The 20,812-nt window shown below is 51.2% G+C and overlaps 8 protein-coding genes across 8 annotated transcripts; 3 read left to right on the top strand and 5 right to left on the bottom strand.

The window, feature by feature from the left end:
* Positions 1-264: 264 nt before the first annotated feature.
* On the top strand, positions 265-802 carry M436DRAFT_14672 (uncharacterized protein; the record flags this gene model as incomplete). Its single annotated transcript, XM_013567779.1, has 2 exons — positions 265-586; positions 639-802. Coding segments are annotated over 2 exons (486 nt in total), but the record flags the coding sequence as incomplete, so codon positions are not given.
* A 494-nt stretch (positions 803-1,296) lies between these two features.
* M436DRAFT_76441 (uncharacterized protein) lies at positions 1,297-3,290 on the bottom strand (the record flags this gene model as incomplete). Its single annotated transcript, XM_013567916.1, has 2 exons — positions 1,297-2,118; positions 2,181-3,290. The coding sequence occupies 2 exons, from the start codon at positions 3,288-3,290 to the stop codon at positions 1,297-1,299; spliced, it is 1,932 nt and encodes a 643-aa protein (XP_013423370.1).
* Positions 3,291-4,161: 871 nt separating this feature from the next.
* Positions 4,162-6,459, bottom strand: M436DRAFT_85815 (actin-like ATPase domain-containing protein; the record flags this gene model as incomplete). The annotated part of the gene is made up of 2 exons (XM_013567915.1): positions 4,162-6,224; positions 6,285-6,459. The coding sequence occupies 2 exons, from the start codon at positions 6,457-6,459 to the stop codon at positions 4,162-4,164; spliced, it is 2,238 nt and encodes a 745-aa protein (XP_013423369.1).
* Positions 6,460-6,756: 297 nt separating this feature from the next.
* M436DRAFT_56812 (uncharacterized protein) lies at positions 6,757-7,624 on the top strand (the record flags this gene model as incomplete). The annotated part of the gene is made up of 2 exons (XM_013567816.1): positions 6,757-7,083; positions 7,250-7,624. 2 exons carry the CDS (start codon positions 6,757-6,759, stop codon positions 7,622-7,624), a joined length of 702 nt encoding a protein of 233 aa, XP_013423270.1.
* A 58-nt stretch (positions 7,625-7,682) lies between these two features.
* M436DRAFT_85813 (uncharacterized protein) lies at positions 7,683-8,240 on the bottom strand (the record flags this gene model as incomplete). The annotated part of the gene is made up of 6 exons (XM_013567914.1): positions 7,683-7,711; positions 7,764-7,848; positions 7,903-7,947; positions 7,998-8,054; positions 8,101-8,121; positions 8,163-8,240. The coding sequence occupies 6 exons, from the start codon at positions 8,238-8,240 to the stop codon at positions 7,683-7,685; spliced, it is 315 nt and encodes a 104-aa protein (XP_013423368.1).
* A 136-nt stretch (positions 8,241-8,376) lies between these two features.
* Positions 8,377-14,383, top strand: M436DRAFT_56960 (Sec63-domain-containing protein; the record flags this gene model as incomplete). The annotated part of the gene is made up of 2 exons (XM_013567837.1): positions 8,377-8,761; positions 8,817-14,383. 2 exons carry the CDS (start codon positions 8,377-8,379, stop codon positions 14,381-14,383), a joined length of 5,952 nt encoding a protein of 1,983 aa, XP_013423291.1.
* Positions 14,384-14,503: 120 nt separating this feature from the next.
* On the bottom strand, positions 14,504-15,918 carry M436DRAFT_76437 (nucleotide-diphospho-sugar transferase; the record flags this gene model as incomplete). The annotated part of the gene is made up of 3 exons (XM_013567913.1): positions 14,504-14,845; positions 15,065-15,706; positions 15,784-15,918. The coding sequence occupies 3 exons, from the start codon at positions 15,916-15,918 to the stop codon at positions 14,504-14,506; spliced, it is 1,119 nt and encodes a 372-aa protein (XP_013423367.1).
* Positions 15,919-17,049: 1,131 nt separating this feature from the next.
* On the bottom strand, positions 17,050-20,750 carry M436DRAFT_85810 (uncharacterized protein; the record flags this gene model as incomplete). The annotated part of the gene is made up of 2 exons (XM_013567912.1): positions 17,050-17,279; positions 17,330-20,750. 2 exons carry the CDS (start codon positions 20,748-20,750, stop codon positions 17,050-17,052), a joined length of 3,651 nt encoding a protein of 1,216 aa, XP_013423366.1.
* Between the last annotated feature and the right edge of the window lie 62 nt (positions 20,751-20,812).

Below are 20,812 nucleotides of genomic sequence, written 5' to 3'. Positions count from 1 at the left end.
CCTAATGATACCCATGTGTTTTTTTCCTTTTCCTTCCCTTTTGCATCCTAATAGTTGTCCGTCCCCATCTACTTGCGCCTCTCCAACAGTCCGAGTGTCATCAGGCACGTGCAATGTGCAAATATCCAGTAGACTGGATTCGATATCGTTTCGACCACTAACTACAATATGCCGAAGCCCAAGCCCTGCCCCCAACCACCGCGGAGCCGCACCACACCTCCGCATCTTTCTTATTTGACCCCTCCCACAACTCAACTCAACCCAAACCAACAGTCACGATCAAAAAAACCAACCAACCCCCCAAACATGACTTCTCCAGAATTGAAATATGCAATTGACCACACCACGCTATCGCGATTGCAGAGTCTGCTGAAATCAGTATGCGACGCGTCGCAAGAAGCGCGTGTTCTCGTCGAAGGACAGCTTCTGGCCACACCGACTACCGTCATCGATCTCACAGACGAGCACGAGCATACACCCACCACGTACACTGGCGTGAAAAGACAACGCTATGCCATGTGCGAGCATTGCAAAGAAGAGTTTGATGTCCTCGAAAATGATGAGGAAAGTTGTCAATATCACGACGGTGTGTTTGTTCCTTAGCATGTAGAAGCGACAAGGATGCTGACGAGATCCAGGCGAGCTCGAAGTTGATTGGGATAGCGACACCTGGGTCGATTGGGACCAAAGATGCCACGGCACCATCGATAATGATCTCTTCGACGAGTACCCCGGAGGCTTCAAATGGGATTGCTGCAACGAGGCTGGAAACGAGGAAGGGTGTGTGAATGGCCCGCATGAGGTTGACGAGACGTATCAACCAGAAATCAAGAAGAAGAGAGTCTGGGAGTAGGCACGTGGGAGTAGGCACGTTAATCGCTTGATGATTCTATGATTGAGACAAATAGTATTTCATAGATGGCCTTGAAGCCACGTTTGATGCATTCGAGTTGGGAGTACGGATCATCTCTATATACGTATTTCAGATGAGTCATACAAGTAACGTCTCGGTCTCGGCCAGGAGAGAACAGAGATCTAGAAGGAAGAAAAATAACAGAACTTGGCAAAAAATAAAACGAAGGGTATAAGAATCGAAAACGGCCTTCCAGTCCTCAAGACATTGGTGTTGGCCCATATGATGCAACAAAAGGAAGAGAAAAAAAAAAGAGAAAACCAAGGCACTGCCATTATAAAGTCGGTAGGAGATGCAGAGTAGAAAAAAGTCAAAGGTCCAGCACCGAGCGTAGAACATGCAATTGGCGATGTGATCGCGCTAAAGAACAAGAATGAAACCCTCTAGGCTTCGTCAAGCACGACCAGAGTACTCTTGCGGTTGCGCACATCTACAAGCTTCGGGCGTAGCGGCTGCTTGCTGAAAACTGGCATAGGCGTAGTTGGATTCAGAGCTGCGGGAGTCTTTGCCTTTGCAGGCGAAGGCACACTAAGCCCACCAGGAGGAGCTCTACGCACAACGGAGATTTTTCTGGCAATCCCGATGGTAGGACCAATGGTCTTGCGTTTCGCGGCAGTGTCGTCGAGTGAGCTTGTGCGTGGTGGGTGCGGACGGTCGATTGTGGTCGCTTGTCGTTCCACTTCGAAGGCAGGAGGACTTTGGCGTCCTAGTGCTTTGGCTGGGATTGGCGGAGCAGACACGACGGGCGTGTCGTTCCTCCAATGAGGATCCTTGAACAGAGAAGTCGCTTGCATCGCTACAGCATCGTGGATGTAGACGCCAGTATCGTCGTGATCGTCATCTTCATCACTGCTGTCGTTTTCGACATCGTTGACATCAAAACTGACAAAGGATTCCGCATCCGAAGCTGGAGTTTGCGGGCGAGATGCATCGCTCCACATGAGTGAGTTGGTGGAGCATGCTGAAGAGTTGTTGGTGGTGCTAGGCGCACGGCTCTGCTGTTCGCGGCCATTACGCGACGACGCAAGTGCTCCCGGTGGCGCAGTCTGTGAGCGCAGAAGGCGCGGTGCGTCTTCTGTGCGATGCACAGGAACCGGAGTAGCAACTTGAGAGCCATCTCCGTTCATCTTAGCAGTCATTGGGGTACGGCAACTAAGATTTGGTGATGTTGCACGGCGCTGCAACGCAGGAGATTCGGGAGCGAGCTGTGTACATTCTTAGTCGTACGTCTTGCAAGGGGCGTGTATCTCGCATTTCTGTAACTTACCCTTCCTGGTGGCTGCTCTGATAGGTTCAGCTGTCTCACCATTGTCTGACGTCTGTCCATTAGTGAGGTCTGAGGTTTGAGCAGCTTCTCAAACATGACGCTGTAGCGCTCCATCTCTACGGCAGGAATATTGACGTTGAGTCTGCGTTGACCAAACTCCTCTCGAGGTGTCACCGGCAGAGAACCGCTAGTATGCGATGAAGCATCGAAATATTGTGACATGGCTGATCCTGCGCTAGGGCTTCGTGCGGTTGATCGTGGTGGAGGTTGCAAAGCCGAAAGATTGGCTGCCTTTAGCTGCGGTAGCGCGGATGTGTCACCTATGCTCTTGGTAGACTGAGCTCGCGGACCATCTTGCATGCCTCTTGTCTTGTCTACAGAGATTGAGTTGCGATCGAGTCTCTTCCCATCCTTGGCAGGTATTGCCGGCACGGAGCTCTTAGAAGAGATTTTTGGGAGTGCCGGTGGTTGTGCAACATCTGCTGGATTAAAGTCTGGGAGCGGTGGTTTTGATTGTTTCCTCGAAAAGAACGACCTCCAGGTACCAGATTTTGATTTGCGCAGATGGGGCTCCTTACGTGGAGCAGCCGAGGGCACTTCAGTCTTGAGTGGGGCTATTGTTTCGATAAGCTTCTCCTCCTTCTTGATCACAGTCGAAAGAGGCTCGATGGGAGTAGTCATGGATCGCTTAGGGTTTCTCGGGGCCTCAGACACCACACCAGGCGTCGAGTGATTGGCGTGGAGAGTCAGTCTGGTTGTGGTTGTGCGTGGCGACGGGGTCATGGACATTCTCCTAGAAGGTCCGCTGGGGAGCTTGAAAGCAAGTGATTCTGCAAAGTTTCGCGCAGAATTAGGCATCGACACTTCAGGGTATGTTTCCTGAGCTATCATTCTGCTTGCAGTACGAGGCCTTGACAGATCTGAAGGTGATGTCTGTGTTCCTCTTGGAGTCGAATCTTTGTGACCATGAGCGCTCTTGACAGCACGCTGCATGTCTTTCTCAACATCAGTATCTTTAGTTTGTTGTGTGGTAGTCGTCTCATCGTTCTTCTTGCGCATGAATGGCGTCTCCTTGCGCCGTAAGGACCTTGATCTCTCCAAGAAGCCCATTGCTGTGACAGGCGACCTGCGGTAGGAGAACTCGGGTTGGAAAGACAAAGACCACCAGGGTTTCCGGGATTGGACCTGCCAGGAAGTATCGCTTCACACCCGCCAAGGAAAGACGAGAAGGAGACGATTGAGGAAAGAGGGAGTAGTTGATTGAAATGACAGCAGGTTGCTTTGACTGGGCGAAGGTGAGTGGGTAGTCTGTGAGGCTGAGGGAAGGAACGACGTCTGAAGCGTCTCACGATTGTTTCTGGAGAAGACGAGAAGAAGAAGCAGGTTCACGACAGAGAAGCTACGCTTACCGCTGTTCGCCATCGGCATCCTACCAGACCCACGCGGTATCAAGGTGCATTGGTACCTGCGTCGAATTTATGGCTCGCCCCATCTGTGCTTACTCGTGTCTGGCGATTTGCACGGGGCGCATGTTAGTACGTCCACAGGGACGACCTGGTCTGCGCCGTCATTTGAGAGGCCCTGACGATCTCCTTCGAAGGCGCGCCGTCTCAGACACGTCGCAGGGTGCTGGCGAATTGCCTGTCGAAAGAGATCACGAGTGGTTTCGTGGCGTTTCAGATTCTCGGCAATGAAATTGTGATGGCTTTTGACACCAAAATCACGACTGGCGGTCTGGGCACTAACTTCAGTCGATCTGATTGGGATTCTGTTGGATTCATTAAAGAGCCAAGTAGGGCTTTGGAGTTTTGGTGGTTGCCTGCATATTGCTGCAATAACGAGAATAGAACTAAAAGTTGGTGCGCCATGAGTCGTCTGGGGCTAGAAAAAAACGGGTATCACCATGCCACTTCGTATTGGAAAAACGCCACTGTGCCGAGCCCGCCTAGATTAAAACTACTGCTCGCACCTGCATCGACTATCAAAAGGCTGCATTTCCCTGGTTATGCTCCTTGATGTAGTCTGCTCCCTTTTCGTGATATTCCGCCCGTGACACGAACGATTGTCTTGATATCGGACTAGCGGCCCACCGAGCAGCACCTCTCCAGGCATCGAGGATGGGGTCTTTGGCTTTGCGCACGCCGAGGGAAATGTCTGCTGGTAACACGGCGCGCAACTCGTTACGTAGGCGTTCCTCGAAACCTTGGAAGTGTGTGTAGCCACCCGTCAGGAATATATCCTTGAGCATATCGTCACGCCTCGAGGAGCCTGATAGACGTTGTGTGATGATGTCTTCGGCGATCTCGACAATGCCTGCCTGGTCAATGCCTGCGATACCGGGCTGGAATATGACTTCGGGCACCCGGATGCGCTCGACGTTTAGATGTATCTGATTGAGTTCTCTCTGGCTCTCGGGATCAAAGGGCCTGGGTCCGCGCAGGAATGAGTGAAGTACACTTTTAGTCCAGTCTTGCTGTGCTTCTTGTGTACTTTGTTCTGTGAACGCGGGGTCATACTGCAGAAGCTGAGCCTCAATATTCTTCAGACTGGCGCCGAGGTCTTCCTCTTCTTCATCGTCGCTCTGATCGCCAGTGGCAATCTGACGATAGATACCCCAGTCGGCGTCGTCGGCGCCGAAAGTGTCATCGTCCCCACCCCGGCGACGCTTCTTGGGATTGTCAGATGCCAAGTTGGCAATGTTCTTCATGCGGATCTGACTCGCAAGTGACTTGCGATTTCCGAGATCCGCCTTGAGGCGGTCGCGTTCTTTGATGCGCTGAACCATGTTCTGGCGAGCAACTCTCCTCTCTTGCAGCCAGCCTTCGGTGTCGTTCTCGCGACGCTCGTTGTCTTGACGTTCCTCTTCAGCGACTCTGGCCTTCTCGCGTTCTTTTTCTGCCTTTGCACGAGCGCGAGCATCATGGTTGGACTTCATCAGGCGTTGCTGACGTTTCTGTTTCAATCCTTCCTCGTCTAGGTCCTCATCCGGGATTTCGAGTAAAGGATAAGTTGGCACTTCCTCGGGCTCGTCGATATCGCCAACATCCTTGTTTCTCTGTTTTCTGATTGAGCGTTCCATGTCCTTGATCTTTCGTTCCAGTTGAGATTCGTCGTTGAAGTCCTCGGCTTCGAGCATAGTGCGTGCATCCTTTTTCGTGGCAAGGGCAAGCTTTTGTTGAAGATCCTTGTAGTACTCCAGCTCTTGTTCCTTCCTAATGAGTTTCTCAAGACGCATCTTTGCAGCCTGCTCTTGTAGTCTTCGACCGCTCTCTTTGCGTTTTTCGGCTGCTCTTGCAAGTTCTTCCTCTGTTTTCTGAACTATCTCTTTCTCTGTGAATGGCAGTTGGACAAGTACGTCACGGTCTTCTAGACCAGTCCAGTCCAGATAGTTCGCCATCTCGCCGTTGTAGTCTTGAGAGATGTAGCAGTGTTGACGAACCAAATCTTCAATTTGAGTGTCGTTGATCTTGCCGGGTAGGGCAGGATACTTTGCGCGTAGAAGCTTGTTGAGGTAGTCGGCGCATTGCGAACGACCCCAGTCTAAGCGGGTAGCTTGCGCAAGGAGCGGCTTCGAGTCGACGACAGGGACCAGGTGAGTCGAGGTGTATGCAGATGAGACGACGAGACCGGTCCGGCCGCCGTTGTATGCGTAAGAGAAGAGGGAGTCGACGCCGTATGCAGCAGCGGGGACGCCGTACAGCTCGAAAAGGACTTCAGACATGGTGCGCTTGGAGTACTGCAGATTGGCCAAAGGCTCAGTTATGACGACGGGACGGTCGACGTGGCCCTTGGAGCCATCGACGCCTAGTTTGATAAAGAGGTAGTCCAGAGCACCCTCCAAGACGTCCCAGTTGTTGATGATGTTGCTTCCTGGTTCATACAAGTTTTTGGCCTGACCTCGGGCGGTGCCGTCGAAGTAGATTTCTGAGCCGATGAAGTTGAGCTTGCGATTCAGCTTGCGGTCAGTGTATCGGGCCATGAGCGGCGGCAGGGACAGGCGTGGGCTGCGATCGGCTTGCCATCCGGCGCGGATGTTGTATGAACCTAAGCGATAAGAGCATCAGTAGCTGGCAGAGCTGTGGGATGCACGAGATTGGAGAGTACCATTGTCGATGACTATGGCGCTGTCGGGAGCGCTGCTGCGGTATGCACTCTGCTCGACAGCATGGTAGCCCTCGTACGGAGGCTCACTGACGCGGTATGCCTGGGCTGGTTTGGCAGGCGGCGTATTGCGACCGCTCTGCGTCTCTGACTTTATATCATAAATGCGATAGACCATGCTGCTCTGCTGTCTGTTGCATGATGGTGGGACGGTTACGCGCTGCTGAACCGACGACTTGCTCGCGCTCCATGCTTCCCCGCAACCCTGTCCGCTCCTGCCCCAGCACCTTCCTCTACCATAACACGCGAGCAAAGTCAGTTTGAGCGAATAAATAGAATCACCAATTGCTTCCAGGAAAGACTATCGTAGAATGAAAAGAACATGATGTTCCATTTACGCTGTCTTCTCTCCTACTTTAGTTTCACCCCGTGAGCTATCAATACTACGTTTACAGCAAGGATGGCCGCCTTCTTCATGTACGAAATCAAGTGCGTGACCGACGACATGCTTCAAGATGCAGCCAAACTCTTTTCTGAGAACTACGGCATATGGGACCCTTTTGCTGAACAAAACATGGGAGCCTTCGCGAAACAAGGCCGACGCGTTCGCATGAGCCCTCAAAGACTCAAGGACCAGTGCATCCCAACATCCGCACGTACCACTTACGTTCAAGCCAGAGTCAACGACGAGCTCGCCGGCAATGTCTTTGCCACTCGCTGGACCTACGAAGGCTGCAACGTGTGCTGGATCACACAGCTCTGCGTTAGTGCCAAGTATAGACACCAAGGACTGGCAACAAATGTAAGCCAATCCACAATATCTTGATACAAGCACAACACTCTATGTTGAGACCATTATATCAGTACATCTCCTCAGATACGCCTTTCAACCGGGCACCACTGTGCATTCTCATAGCTCACGTTCTGATCCGCTTCTGCTGTGAAATGGAGCTAACTTATTTGCATAGCTTCTGGTCAAGCTTCGCGAAAACGAAAACGATCATGCTTTCGGTATCTTGAGCTCTCATCCTTTCGCAATCATGGCTACCCTTCGTGCCTTTGGACACGGTCTTGAGAGAGTGGACTTGGCTATAGCAAGGACTCTCGCCAGCAACATCATGAACACTTCTCCCGTCGGGTATGTCCGAGCCGCCAAACTCCATGGCTCGCTGTTTGACGACAAAGCATCTGATGGTACCGTGTCATGCGCTGATACCGACTTTTTTGTCGACCATGCGGAGCCTGATACCGCATTGGATGCAATCCTTGCTAAGGGTATCGAATGGCCTTTCGGAAGACTGCCAGAGGGGCATGAGTTCTTGGCCTTAGTAAAACGTTCATAAAGATTGTCGTCTGCTTCAAGCATCTGGAAGAGGGAGCATGCCTCGAGTTGAGCTGCTCTCAGGATGCCTCACGGAGATTGTCCGTTGCTAACCTGGTCAGTATCCGTCTGTCAGAAATTCACAATTGTTTTCAACTCACCTTCCAAATGGAAGAGCACATTCGACTGGTAGTTTTTGAACATTTGGGCGACAAGCTCGACATCCATATTGTTAATATTGATTTCCTGCTCGATGTTTAGTCAGGATCTCAGGTCAGACAGCAAGATCAGGCAACTCACCTGCAGGCTCTTGTTCAACATCATGACGGCCTCGTTCAGTTTCTCCTAGAATATGTAAACAATGGTGAATCGTATGATCGCATACCACAACGTACCACATTGGTAATTATTCGGGAGAGCAGAACGTTCTGCTGATGTTCGTGAGGACTTTCCTGCGTACTGTCAGCAAGATCGGTAGTTTGCGCGCACGAAACATACCATGTTGATCGACTGGTGGATCTGTGTTTACGTTTAACAGACGAAGCCAACAAACCTCGGACCCGTCTTGCCCGACCAGCGGTGTTGGCGGCAGGTGCGGGCACTAGTCCCAGAATAGCAACCGCGATCGACTGCGTCATCCTTCTCTTATCCGCCCAAAAAGTGGCCGGTATTCCACCAGGCGAACGACGACTACGCGGTCGCGCTTTCAGACCAAAACCTCTCGCTGGTGACTTCTACTAACTACGAAGCAATTTATTCTTCCACGGCTTCATCATGTCAGCCAGTTTGAACAGTGCAGAGACTCAATGGCTTGCTCAGCTCAGTGCCATGCGAGCCGCCATCGCCGAGCTCAAACTGCCCACCGAAACAGAAAACGCGCCGACCTATGGCCAGGATGTCTGGACAGACGAAGAAGACTCTTCAGAGCCGACAAGTGGTGATGATGACCTTTGGGACCTTGTCGACGACGATGATGAAGACCAAGCGTCTCTCAGCGACTCGTCCTACCCTATGCCCTCGTACCATGAGCACGAGGAGACATCAACTCCCGCATATAGTGCTGCCTGGCTACGCGAGAGACTCGGATACGTCTCGTCCAGTATGAGTGTGGACGAACTTCAGGACCACATCGTTGCCATACTCGGCTCGGATAGCAGTGGTGCGTTCGACATGGCCACCTCTACCTGAATATGGACAACACTGACGTATAATAGACGACGAGCTTCAAATGCTTCTTGCTGATACTCTAGGTTTCGATGAACTAGATCTGGTAGCTGACTTCATCGCTCACCGCAAAGAAATCGCCACAGCCTCGCAAGCACCTGTCAAGAGTGAACCTGGTGGTCGGATCCTTACTCGCCGTGAAAGAGAAGAAGCTCTTCGGCAACAGGACTTCCAGCACAAGACAACCTCTCTGGCTGCCGCCCAAGACCGTTCTGCCACTCAATATCCCCACGTCTATCGAGCACACGATGCAGGAAACATGCTCTCCTCCCACGGTCGCAAGTACATGCTGCCACTGGGAAGTGAGAGGACTGAGCACGAAAAGTACGAAGAGTATTCTATTCCTCCTGCCAAGGTTGGTACTCTAGGTATCGGTCAATCGCTGGTCGAGATCAAAGATATGGATACACTCTGCCGAGGAACCTTCAAAGGATACAAGGCGTTGAATCGCATGCAAAGTCTCGTCTATCCTGTCGCCTACAGAACTAGCGAGAACATGCTGATTTGTGCACCTACTGGTGCTGGTAAAACTGACGCTGCAATGCTGACTATCCTCAACACCATCGCCAAAAACACGACTCCAAGTCCGTCCGAGGACCCAGATGCTACGGACCTCAAAGTCGCCCTTGATGATTTCAAAATTGTCTATGTTGCCCCTATGAAGGCTTTGGCTGCCGAAATCACAGAGAAATTGGGCAAGAGACTCGCTTGGTTGGGCGTCCAATGCCGTGAGCTTACCGGAGACATGCACCTTACTAAGGCTGAAATTGTTGCTACTCAAATTATTGTAACCACTCCCGAGAAGTGGGATGTTGTTACGAGAAAGAGCACTGGAGATACTGAGCTTGTCCAAAAAGTCCGTCTCTTGATCATTGATGAGGTGCACATGCTTCACGACGAGAGAGGTGCCGTTCTCGAGTCGCTTGTCGCGCGTACAGAGAGACAGGTTGAGAGTACACAATCTCTCATCCGTATTGTTGGTCTGTCCGCCACACTCCCCAACTACGTCGATGTCGCCGATTTCCTCAAGGTCAATCGAATGGCTGGACTGTTCTATTTCGACGGGTCATTCAGACCAGTACCTCTCGAACAGCATTTCCTTGGTGTCAAGGGCAAAGCTGGCAGCAAGACTTCTCGAGAAAATCTGGAGATCGTCGCATTCGAGAAAGTGCGCGATATGTTGGAGAGAGGACATCAAGTCATGGTCTTTGTGCATTCTCGCAAAGACACCTGGAAGACTGCCAAAACCATGTACGAGATGGCTACCGACGAGGGATGCACCGATCTCTTCGATCCCTCCTTCCATGAGAACTATCAACAGGCCTTGCGCGATTTGAAGACCTCCAAGGGTCGCGAGCTTAGAGAACTTGTGCCCAAAGGTTTCGGTACCCATCACGCTGGTATGCCCCGTTCGGACAGGAATCTTATGGAGCGTCTGTTCGCCGATGGAGTGCTGAAGGTCTTGTGCTGTACTGCCACCCTGGCTTGGGGTGTCAACTTGCCAGCTGCAGCGGTCGTTATCAAAGGCACCCAACTCTATAGTGCAGAGGCAGGTAAGTTCGTCGATCTTGGCATTCTTGATGTTCTTCAGATTTTCGGACGTGCCGGTCGTCCTCAGTTCCAGGACACTGGTATCGGCTTCATTTGTACTACTCAGGACAAGGTTCAACACTACCTCACAGCAGTCACTCAACAACAGCCGATTGAGTCCAACTTCTCAAAGAAGATGGTTGATAATCTCAATGCTGAAATTTCCCTGGGCACGGTAACTTCAGTATCAGAGGCTGTTCAATGGCTTGGATATTCATACCTCTTTGTCCGCATGCAACGGAACCCCATGGCATACGGTATCGACTGGGCTGAGATTCGTGACGATCCCCAACTTGTGCAGAGGCGTCGCGAGTTGATCATCAAGGCTGCTAGAGTCTTGCAACAGAGCCAAATGATCATCTTTAATGAGACAACTGAGGAGCTCCGCGCGAAGGATGTAGGTCGCATTGCGAGTCAGTATTACGTCCTGCAGACAAGCGTTGAGATTTTCAACACCATGATGCGACCTCAGGCTACAGAGGCAGATGTCCTGAAGATGATCAGTATGAGTGGTGAGTTCGACAACATCCAGTCCAAGGAGCCGGAAGAGAAAGAGCTGTTGCGCCTTCAAGACGAAGCTGCCCCATGCGACATCGAAGGTGGTATTGGCTCACAGTCCGGCAAGACCAATGTCCTTCTACAATCCTATATCTCTAGGGCGCGTCTCGAGGACTTCACTCTGGTATCGGACTCATCTTACGTTGCGCAAAACGCCGCTCGTATCTGTCGAGCCCTGTTCATGATTGCTCTGAACAGACGCTGGGGTTACCAGTGCCTTGTTCTGCTGTCTATGTGCAAGTCCATCGAGAAGCGAGTTTGGGCATACCAACATCCTTTCCACCAGTTCGACATTCCCCAAGCAGTCATGCGCAATCTGGACGAGAAAGGTTCAAGCGCTTCGATCGAGTCTCTGAGAGATATGGAGCCGGCGGAGATTGGAGCGCTCGTTCACAACAACAAGATGGGATACACAATCACCAAGCTGCTCGACAACTTCCCTACACTCACCGTCGAAGCCGAGATTGCGCCCTTGAACAGAGATGTGCTGCGTATCCACCTGTACATCACACCTGACTTCAGATGGAATGAGAAGCACCACGGCAAGTCTGAGTCATACTGGATTTGGGTAGAGAATTCTGAAACTTCTGAGATCTACCATCACGAATACTTCATCCTCTCAAGAAGGAAGCTTTACGATGAGCATGAGCTAAGCTTCACCATCCCGCTCACGGATCCACTTCCGTCACAAATATACGTCCGCGCTGTCTCCGACCGTTGGCTTGGAGCTGAGACTGTAACTCCAGTCTCATTTCAGCATCTAATTCGACCTGACACGGAGAGCGTATACACTGATCTTCTCAACTTGCAGCCCTTGCCTGTTGCTGCGCTCAAGAATCCTCTCCTGGAGGAGATCTACAGTCAGCGTTTCCAATTCTTCAACCCCATGCAAACACAGCTGTTCCACTGCATGTACCACACACCAGCCAATGTGTTGCTGGGATCACCTACCGGTAGTGGCAAGACAATTGCTTGTGAGCTTGCAATGTGGTGGGCTTTCCGCGAGAAGCCGGGCTCCAAGGTCGTATACATTGCACCCATGAAAGCCTTGGTTCGCGAGAGAGTCCAAGATTGGGGCAAACGCTTGACGAAGCAGATGGGATTGAAGCTTGTTGAGTTGACTGGTGACAACACTCCGGATACTCGCACAATACGCGACGCTGACATTATCATCACCACTCCTGAGAAGTGGGATGGTATCAGTCGTAGTTGGCAGACCAGAGACTATGTACGCCAAGTCAGTTTGGTGATCATTGATGAGATCCATCTGCTTGGTGGAGACAGAGGTCCTATCCTGGAGATCATCGTTTCCAGAATGAATTACATCGCTTCGCAGAAGAAGGGATCTGTCAGAATCGTCGGCATGTCCACCGCGTGCGCCAACGCCACTGACTTGGGTAATTGGCTTGGTGTCAAGGAAGGCCTGTTCAACTTCCGACACTCGGTGCGACCTGTTCCTTTAGAGATCTACATTGATGGCTTCCCTGAGCAGAAGGGCTTCTGCCCGCTCATGCAATCCATGAACAGACCAACATTCCTGGCGATCAAGTCTCACTCACCAGATAAGCCGGTCATTGTTTTTGTTGCTTCTCGTCGCCAGACAAGACTGACAGCCCGTGACCTTATCAACTTCTGTGGTATGGAGGAAAACCCTCGTCGTTTTGTACGCATGTCAGAGGATGATCTTGCTGTGAACCTTGCAAGAGTGAAGGATGAAGCCCTGCGCGAGTCGCTGAGTTTCGGTATCGGTCTGCATCACGCAGGTCTCGTCGAATCTGACAGGCAGCTGGCGGAAGAGCTGTTTGCAAACAACAAGATTCAGGTCCTCGTTGCTACCAGTACTCTAGCTTGGGGTGTCAACTTGCCTGCCCATCTCGTTGTTGTCAAGGGCACACAGTTCTTTGACGCAAAGACAGAAGCATACAAAGACATGGATTTGACAGATGTTCTGCAAATGCTTGGTCGTGCCGGAAGACCTGGATTCGACACTTCAGGAGTTGCCCGCATTTTCACTCAAGATGCGAAAAAGGCCTTCTACAAGCACTTCTTGCACACTGGTTTCCCAGTCGAGTCATCTCTTCACAATGTGTTGGACAACCATTTGGGCGCCGAGGTGTCCGCAGAGACAATTGCTACTAAGCAGGACGCTCTTGATTATCTCACATGGACATTCTTCTTCAGAAGACTTCACAAGAACCCTTCATACTACGGTCTTGAGATCTCATCAGAGGAGCACAATACAATGGCCGCTCAGCAACTCGCTAACGAGTACATGGTTGAGATGGTTGACAAGTCGCTCGCGGAACTTGCTGAGTCTGGTTGTGTCACTATGCACAACAATGGAGACGTTGATCCAACTCCCTTGGGCAAGATCATGAGTTACTACTATCTTGCTCACAAGACTATCCGCCATTTAATCAAGCACGCTAAGCCGAATGCCACATTTGCAGAAGCTCTGGCGTGGATGTGCAGTGCAACAGAATACGACGAATTGCCTGTGCGCCATAACGAGGATTTGATCAATGCCGAGCTCTCTGCGGCTTTGCCCTTGAAAGCCGAGGATGCTATGCCGGGACTGCCCATGTGGGATCCTCATGTCAAGGCGTTCCTTCTTTTACAAGCGCACTTCTCGCGCATCGACCTCCCGATTTCGGATTATGTTGGTGATCAAACTTCGGTTCTTGACCAGGCGATTCGTATCTTACAAGCATCAATCGATGTTCTCACGGAGCTTGGTTTCAACTCGAGTTGCGGAATGATGATAACCTTGCTCCAGTGCGTCAAATCTGCTCGTTGGCCTGAGGATGGACCTTTGGCTATGCTCCCTGGTGTCGAGCCACCGAGAGAGCGCCAACGTCTTTCATCTTCGAAAAGCCCCAAGCCCAAGAACTTGGTTGAGGCTACCACTACGCCACGTAAGGAGATGGAGATAGTATTGCACAAGCAGCTCTCGCTGGCACCTCCTCAACAGCCACGCGCTTTCAAGGCCTTGTCTGCTCTGCCTCAGCTGCGTGTCAACGTATCGGATATTACAGCACTGGGCCTGAGCGTTTCAGTCGCTCGTCTTAATCCCGCACTCAGCCGCGAGTTCCACATGTACGCACCACGCTTCCCCAAGCCTCAATCTGAAGGCTTCTTCCTCGTCGTTGCCGACACCAAGACCGACGAAGTGCTTGCTCTGAAGCGTATCTCATGGCATGTGGCTACTCACGGCAAACAGGCCTCACAGGCCAACCCCAAGCCGACTTCAAGAAGTAAGATCAGATTGCCTCCTGCTGATGGCGAAAGAATGGTGTCGGTCAAGGTTGTGAGTGATGGATACATTGGTATGGAGTGGCATGTGGAGGATGTCGAAATTCCTGCTCCTCCCATGGTCATTGATGATGGACTCAAGAAGAAGCAAGGTTGATCTTGATTGGGAAACAGTATAGTAGTGACCACGTAGTCGTAATGTGGTAATCGCAATAAGCATTTGACGTTATAGTTCACCAACGAGACCCGAAGGGCAGACATCCTTGGCTACTTTTCTCTAAGCCATGAATTGCTCTCTCAATAACGGGTGAGCGTCTGGTCGCCCTTGGTCGATCATCATCGCGTTTGTGCCCCAAGGCTTTGTCATGGCCGTGTAATGCAATACGGACACTTGATTGTAGAGGTCGAATAATTGATTGTAGAGGTAGCGGCTTTTGAGGTCGGTGTGTTCGGTGATTGTTGGATCTCGGTCTGGGGTGAACGGTCGGTCATGCTTTTTGTCTTTGGGAGCATTGATGATGCCTGGAATGGTATCGGGAAGTCGACCACTCGAGGGGTGTGAGTGGTCTGTAGCCAATGACTTATCGTCGGCTTTCGTTGATATCGACGGTAGAACTGGCTGTGACACTGTGTTCCATTTCACTGATGTCGAAGTAAAGTCTTCCCTTCCTTCCGACACGATAGACTCCGGCTCTTGATCAGAAGCTTCGGACCTAGATTCAGATATCTGGACCTCCTCTTGCCGCTTATTCAAATCCTTGATCTCGATTTCTCGCATGCCAGCGCTATTGTTGACCACAGACTTTGTAATCTCTGGCGTGTCAGTGCCATTGCTGACCTCAGTAACAATAACATCAGGTGCATGAAACCAACGCGGGAGATTCCAATCTTCCCAATGACTGTTCAGTGCCACGAAACTCCCTGTCAACATCAACACTTCATCTCCAAACACCTCGTTAGCTATGTCCATGTCATATTGATCAATCTTGACATTCTGCAACGCCGTTTCAACTTTCCGCCATGTGCGATCAGACAGCGAGATGACCATGAACGCAGTGCTAAATGTTTGTTTGTCTATCCAGTAGGCTCTTGGTGCTGCTAGATCGGCATTGAGAGCATCCATGTAGAAGAGATGATCAAGAGGTTTAAGGATCAATTGGTCGGAATCCAGCACGATAACTTTTTTAAGGGAGGGGTCAATGCGGTGCATTTTGAATCCAAAAAGTTTCAGGAGGCAGTCTCTGTAGTATACACCGCCTTCGGTGCCCTCTCTTAGTGGTGGAGGGATCTGCAGAGATAACATTGCGCCGGTGGATGAGAGTGCGGAGACATAGTTGGCAGAGATATCTTTGGTGATCAGGACGAAGATGCGGTGGGGTGTTTTGTGTATGCCTTGGAGCTGGCGGATGTTTACGAGTACGGAACAGGCGTAGGTGTCTTGAGTGGCGTAGAAAACGTAGGCGTATGGAGAAGGTCGTGCCTGTCGTTCGTCGTCAACTCATGTATGTCACGTAGTTTTTGGCATGTACTGATCTCATTCGCTCCTGTCATTCATACCTTCAAGGTGATCACTCTCTGTTTCTGCGCTATACCCAAGCTCTTGTCCACATGCGGTCGTGCCTTCTCGCCGTCAGACACCACTGCATCGTCAATTGCGAAAGAGGACCCTTGACCGAATGTATGGCCAGTCATATTCCACCCTTTATGAACCATATCTTTAGTGCCATCATTGTGACCCTCGGTCCACACAATAACGATCAATGCAAAAATGCAGAGATATACTATCCTCCCCACCCGCAACAACATAGCGCAGCGTCGGACATGGGAAGTCGTAATGATGCCAATTGCTTTCGGAAGGAAAAGAGTCTTCAGAGAAGTGGAAAATGGCAGGAGAAACTGGAATGGGAAGAATGAGATTGATCTACCTGGCTTGTATTCTACGAAGGTGACTTTTCTTGGTAACTTGAACATTCCTTTGCAATTGAACGCGCGCTTTTTGGCGACCACCACCACAGCGCGTTGACTCGGATTTTCTGGGCGCGGCACAACAGCTCTCATGCGAACCACTGTGTTCTTAGGATGTTGACCCGTAGTCTGCCTCAGACGCCCCTAAGATGTTCGTCGACTTGAAATTCGCTTACGAATAGGGATGGAACACAAACGGTCGTGTGGGTTTGCGTGCAGCGCAACAATGGCTTGGCATCAGGGCATTGCTGGTCGAACACCAACCATTTCACTGGCGAGGAATGACAAACTCGAGAAGAAGTGATGGCAAGAAGAGGTATTGAGACAGTGCATCAAAAGGAACTCGATACATGGTGAGACAAGTAGACATTTATCATTAGTTGCTCCTCGGTGACGAAAATAGAATCAATCCCCTAGAGCAAAGCCGTTGCTCGCTATACATTAATCTGCAGCAAAAGAAAAAGAAAGAGGGCTCGACCACAATGAACAGGAGTAAACGGCTAACCGTTCGCAGGAAATACGGGAAAAATGACAAGACAAGGAAAGGAAAGAAACAGGAATATCCTCATCTAAAAAAAAATCCAAAGCCATCGTGTGATGGGAGGTATAATACAGAAGTGAAGGAATAGCAAGAACGAGTCAACTCGCGAGATGCGAAAAAGAAAAGAAGCGCTCCAGCCCATAGTGATCGACATCCTCAATGTATGAACAGTTTTGTGTTTGCACCAGCCAGTCGCGCGAGCCACTGGCTGATGCGAATTCCTTCTTGAGGAATTGGTCGTGAAATGAATAAAGAAAGCACCCAAACTCCACGCTGCATTTCGAAAGTCAACTTTCCAGATTTGTCGGCACTCGGCCTCACACCCGAGGCGCGGTGTCACGCTTTTCCAACGTGCTGAACAGACTCTCCGGAGGAATTCTGTCCAGGTTGGCATGTTGGTCGGCTCTCAGCTGAGGCATTGGCACGTAACCCTGTCTGCGACGACGGTGACGTTCGACCAAGATACCGATGACAACCAGCAGGAAGGTCAGGCCGCAAGCGATTGCAAGGCCGATCAAGACTACGAGCCCAAGGGCAAGATGGTGGGCTAAGGACTGTCAGCATACGCACAAGTAAAACCTTTTGGTAGTCACTTACACTTTGAGCTCAAGAAGTTGCTAGGGTTCTGGACGAACATTCCACTGAGTGTACCCTGTCCGCCGTTTGCAGTGGTAGTAAGGATGAAAGGCTGGAAAGTGGTTCCATTGAATAGCACAGCGCTGGCGTTGCCATGGTCAGGAAGCTCGATCGAACCGGTGATCAGCAAGACCTCGTTCGAGGGAACGAGGTCAGTAAGCTGATGCTTTTCGGTAAGAGACATAACCTGAAGGCCTCTGATGGCGGTCGCAGAGCCAAGGCCAGTGACAGAGTGCCAGTTGGTACCATCAAACTTTTGCAAGAACGAAGATCCATTGCTCGCAGTACCTGCGACCCACCAAGCATCGTAGTTGGGATTAGCGGGAGACATGGCGGTAACGGCACCGGGCAGGTTGGCCGAAGCGCCCAGATCGGTGAAAGTCTGCTTCTTGGAATCATATAGAGCCAGTTTGGTGTGGTTGCCAGCAGTGGTGAAATCTCCACCAACAATCAATTGGTTGTTGGATCTCCAGGTCATGGTGTTGATGGTACCGCTAAGTCCGGAGGCAGGGGGCATCCACTGGCCCAGTGCGGTGTCGTACATGCAGAACGATGGGCAAGACATAGAACCTGCGTTCTCGAAACTGCCTCCCACGAAGACATTAGAAGAACCAGGCTGGGCTGCAATAGTATTGACGGTGACAGAGTTTCCGGCGAGTGCTGCGGGCTGGCTGGTAGCGAGAGCGTTTGTAGCAAGATCCCAGACGAGCAAACCGTTAATGTCATCACCATTTGCTGTTCCGGTGATTGAGCCACCAGCAAAGAGACTGGTATCGCGAACTTCGAGAGCAAGGACTGTCGAGTCCGCATCGATAGTATTAGGGAGACCGGTAACACTCTGGCCATTGTTGGTGTTGTCAATGATGAGAAGATTGTTAATGGTGGAACCAGTTGAAGAGTTGGCAGTGAAATGACCTCCAAGGATGGTCATGTTCTTACCATTGTCCAGATAGAAGTAGCCGGTGGCAACGCCAGTGACGTTTTGGCTGGTAGTAGCTCTCTTGCGCCTGGTAGAAGACTCTTGCGAAGCAGAGATGGAGATGCCAAGCGGCGAGAGGGAAGGTCTACCAGAGCCACTGAGGGCGACCGCATCACTCATACCGATTTGCGACGCAACGAGTGATCCAGCTAGAAGTTGACCGTAATCGGCTACCATAGTCTGTGCCAGTAGGCCACCGCTCAAAGCGACAGTTGCGTTGGCCAAGTTGTGGAGCCAGTTGCCGCGGGAGGGCACCCAAGCGGCGAAGCCATCAGCAGAGTAAGTGGCATTGCTACCGACAGCGTTGACGCTGGTAAAGTCACCACTCACAGCGAGGACTATCTCTTGGTCCGCACCAGTGATGTTCAGCTGGAGAGGAACGATTGCCCACACGGGACCATTAACACCAGCACCAAGAGCTCTCCATGAGTTATCATCAACCGAGAAAGCGGCAATACCACTGAGGCCAGGGGTTCGAGCAGTCACGGTGTCTGTGAAGTTGCCGCCGACATAAATGGTAGATTCATTTTGATACATTGTACGCACCACAGAGTTGAGCCCACCTCCGGGAAGCGAAGTGGCATTCTCGCCGCCAATGCTGAAGATGTTGTGGATGTCGCCGTTTGAGAAATTGCCAGCGACGTAGGTCACGTCCTTGTAAACGGCAAGAGCGTTGATCTTAGCACCGGTGTCCAGGGACATGGCAGCAGAGTCAATCTTGGAAGCGGAAAAGTCGGTGTTGACAGTTGCGACATTCGGGTCGTAGTCATAGAGGCCGTTCAGACCACCAGTCGAGGTAACCAATTCGAAGCGAACTCGTTGTGCAACAACAGTCAAGGGCGTGTTCTGGCCAGCGACAGGTGTCAAAGTGACCTCGGGACGGAAAGAATCAGACGCAGCATCTACGTAGCCGTAGTAAATCTGATCGTACTTGTCGTAGTAGTTGGTCTGGTACAAAGTAGTAGTGATGGCACCCTTCTCGGTGGTCATAGATCCAGTGATATTGACGATTCCACGACTGGAGCAAGTATCGTCCTGTAGACAGCCCGGAGTATAAAGAGTGATTGAGTAGTTTCCAGATTGCTTAATATCGGGCTTGAAGACGACTTGTGCAGACTCGGTGGTGACACTGCCGTTCAATGTGGCAGTAAGATAATCAGACGTGCTGAGTCCAGAGGGAGTCTGCACCCAAGGACCAGTGGCGGTCGAGTTGGCGCCGGTGGTGCTAACACTGTCGCAACGAGGCTCATTGAAGTCGGAGATTGCGAAGGCGTAAATGTCGTCCTGGAACAATTCAATACCGCTTAAGCCACCTCCAGCACCATACCAAGCAGAAATGTCGATACGGAAATCATTCATACCGACAGAGTTGACGAAGTGGAAATCTTGGTATGAAGTGTTGCCTTGAGGCAGAGGGCAGTCGGCAGTGCAAGAGGCAAATTTGCCGCTCTCGTCCGTATAAGTAAAGTTCATGATTCCGTTGATAGGGAAAGCAGTGAAGCGCCAAGTCTTGGTTCCACGACCATCCTGGTTGGTATTGTACAAGCGCAATTTGGTCGGTATGAAGCCAAAGCCGAATGAGCCCCTCCAGAAGCCAGGAGTGTTGTCTTCGAGGAGCCAGGCGTTACCAGCGCTATCATCACCAGTCTGGCAAATGATATTACGAGGATCACTGAAGCCAGAGGTTGAGGTCGCGGCGCCAGATGTAATGTTTCCAGCGGAGAGGTTGATGACCTGAGCGTCCTTGTTCGTGGGAGTGGTTGTGTTGCCTAGACCATCGAAAGATCCGCCAAAGATGATGGAACCGTTGGAGCTCTTGGTGATTGATGTGACGGGGCCGTTGAATCCAGCAAAAGGGAGGTTAGTCCATCCAGAAGACCAGGCAATAGCGTTTGTTGAGTTGCCTCCAGTGAAGCTGCCTCCAACGTAAACCCTTGAAGACTCGTCATCACAGTATACGGCTGACACGGAACCCGAAAGGCCGTTCAAAGGAGTGATAGTGGTGGTGTTTGGGTTCCATAGAGCGATGCCTTGAGCAGGGACACCGCCGAGACTGGTGAAGTTTCCTCCTACGACTATGCCTTGCAGAGCACCTTCGCTGACGAATGGGCACATGGTAGTGATGTAAGCATCGGCGAGGGCCAGACTTTGAAAGGAGCCATCTGGGTATTGTGAGAAGAGATATTGGCTGCCATTGGCGAAGTTTGCATTTTGGGTTTGTCCTTGGTATGTGTAAAGAGATATTGAGTCGAAATCGCCAGCCAGAGCGACACGGCCGAGACCAGAGAGATCAATGTTGGGTGACGGGGCGGAAGAGAAATTACGGGCGAAGGCGGAAGAGAAAAGAATAGCGAAGGTTGAGCCAAGGGCGAGAGGGTGCGACAAGCATGGTGACGATTTCATCTTGTGCGCAGCTCTCCGTCGCAGGGTCGAAGACGTCGACGGCGGATGAGCAGGCGCGAACT

The sequence above is a fragment of the Aureobasidium namibiae genome (genome assembly GCF_000721765.1).
Source record: "Aureobasidium namibiae CBS 147.97 unplaced genomic scaffold scaffold_22, whole genome shotgun sequence".
Taxonomy (NCBI): domain Eukaryota; kingdom Fungi; phylum Ascomycota; class Dothideomycetes; order Dothideales; family Saccotheciaceae; genus Aureobasidium; species Aureobasidium namibiae.
The sequence above is the reverse complement of the archived record's forward strand: the minus strand, read 5'-3'. Positions and strand labels throughout refer to the sequence as shown.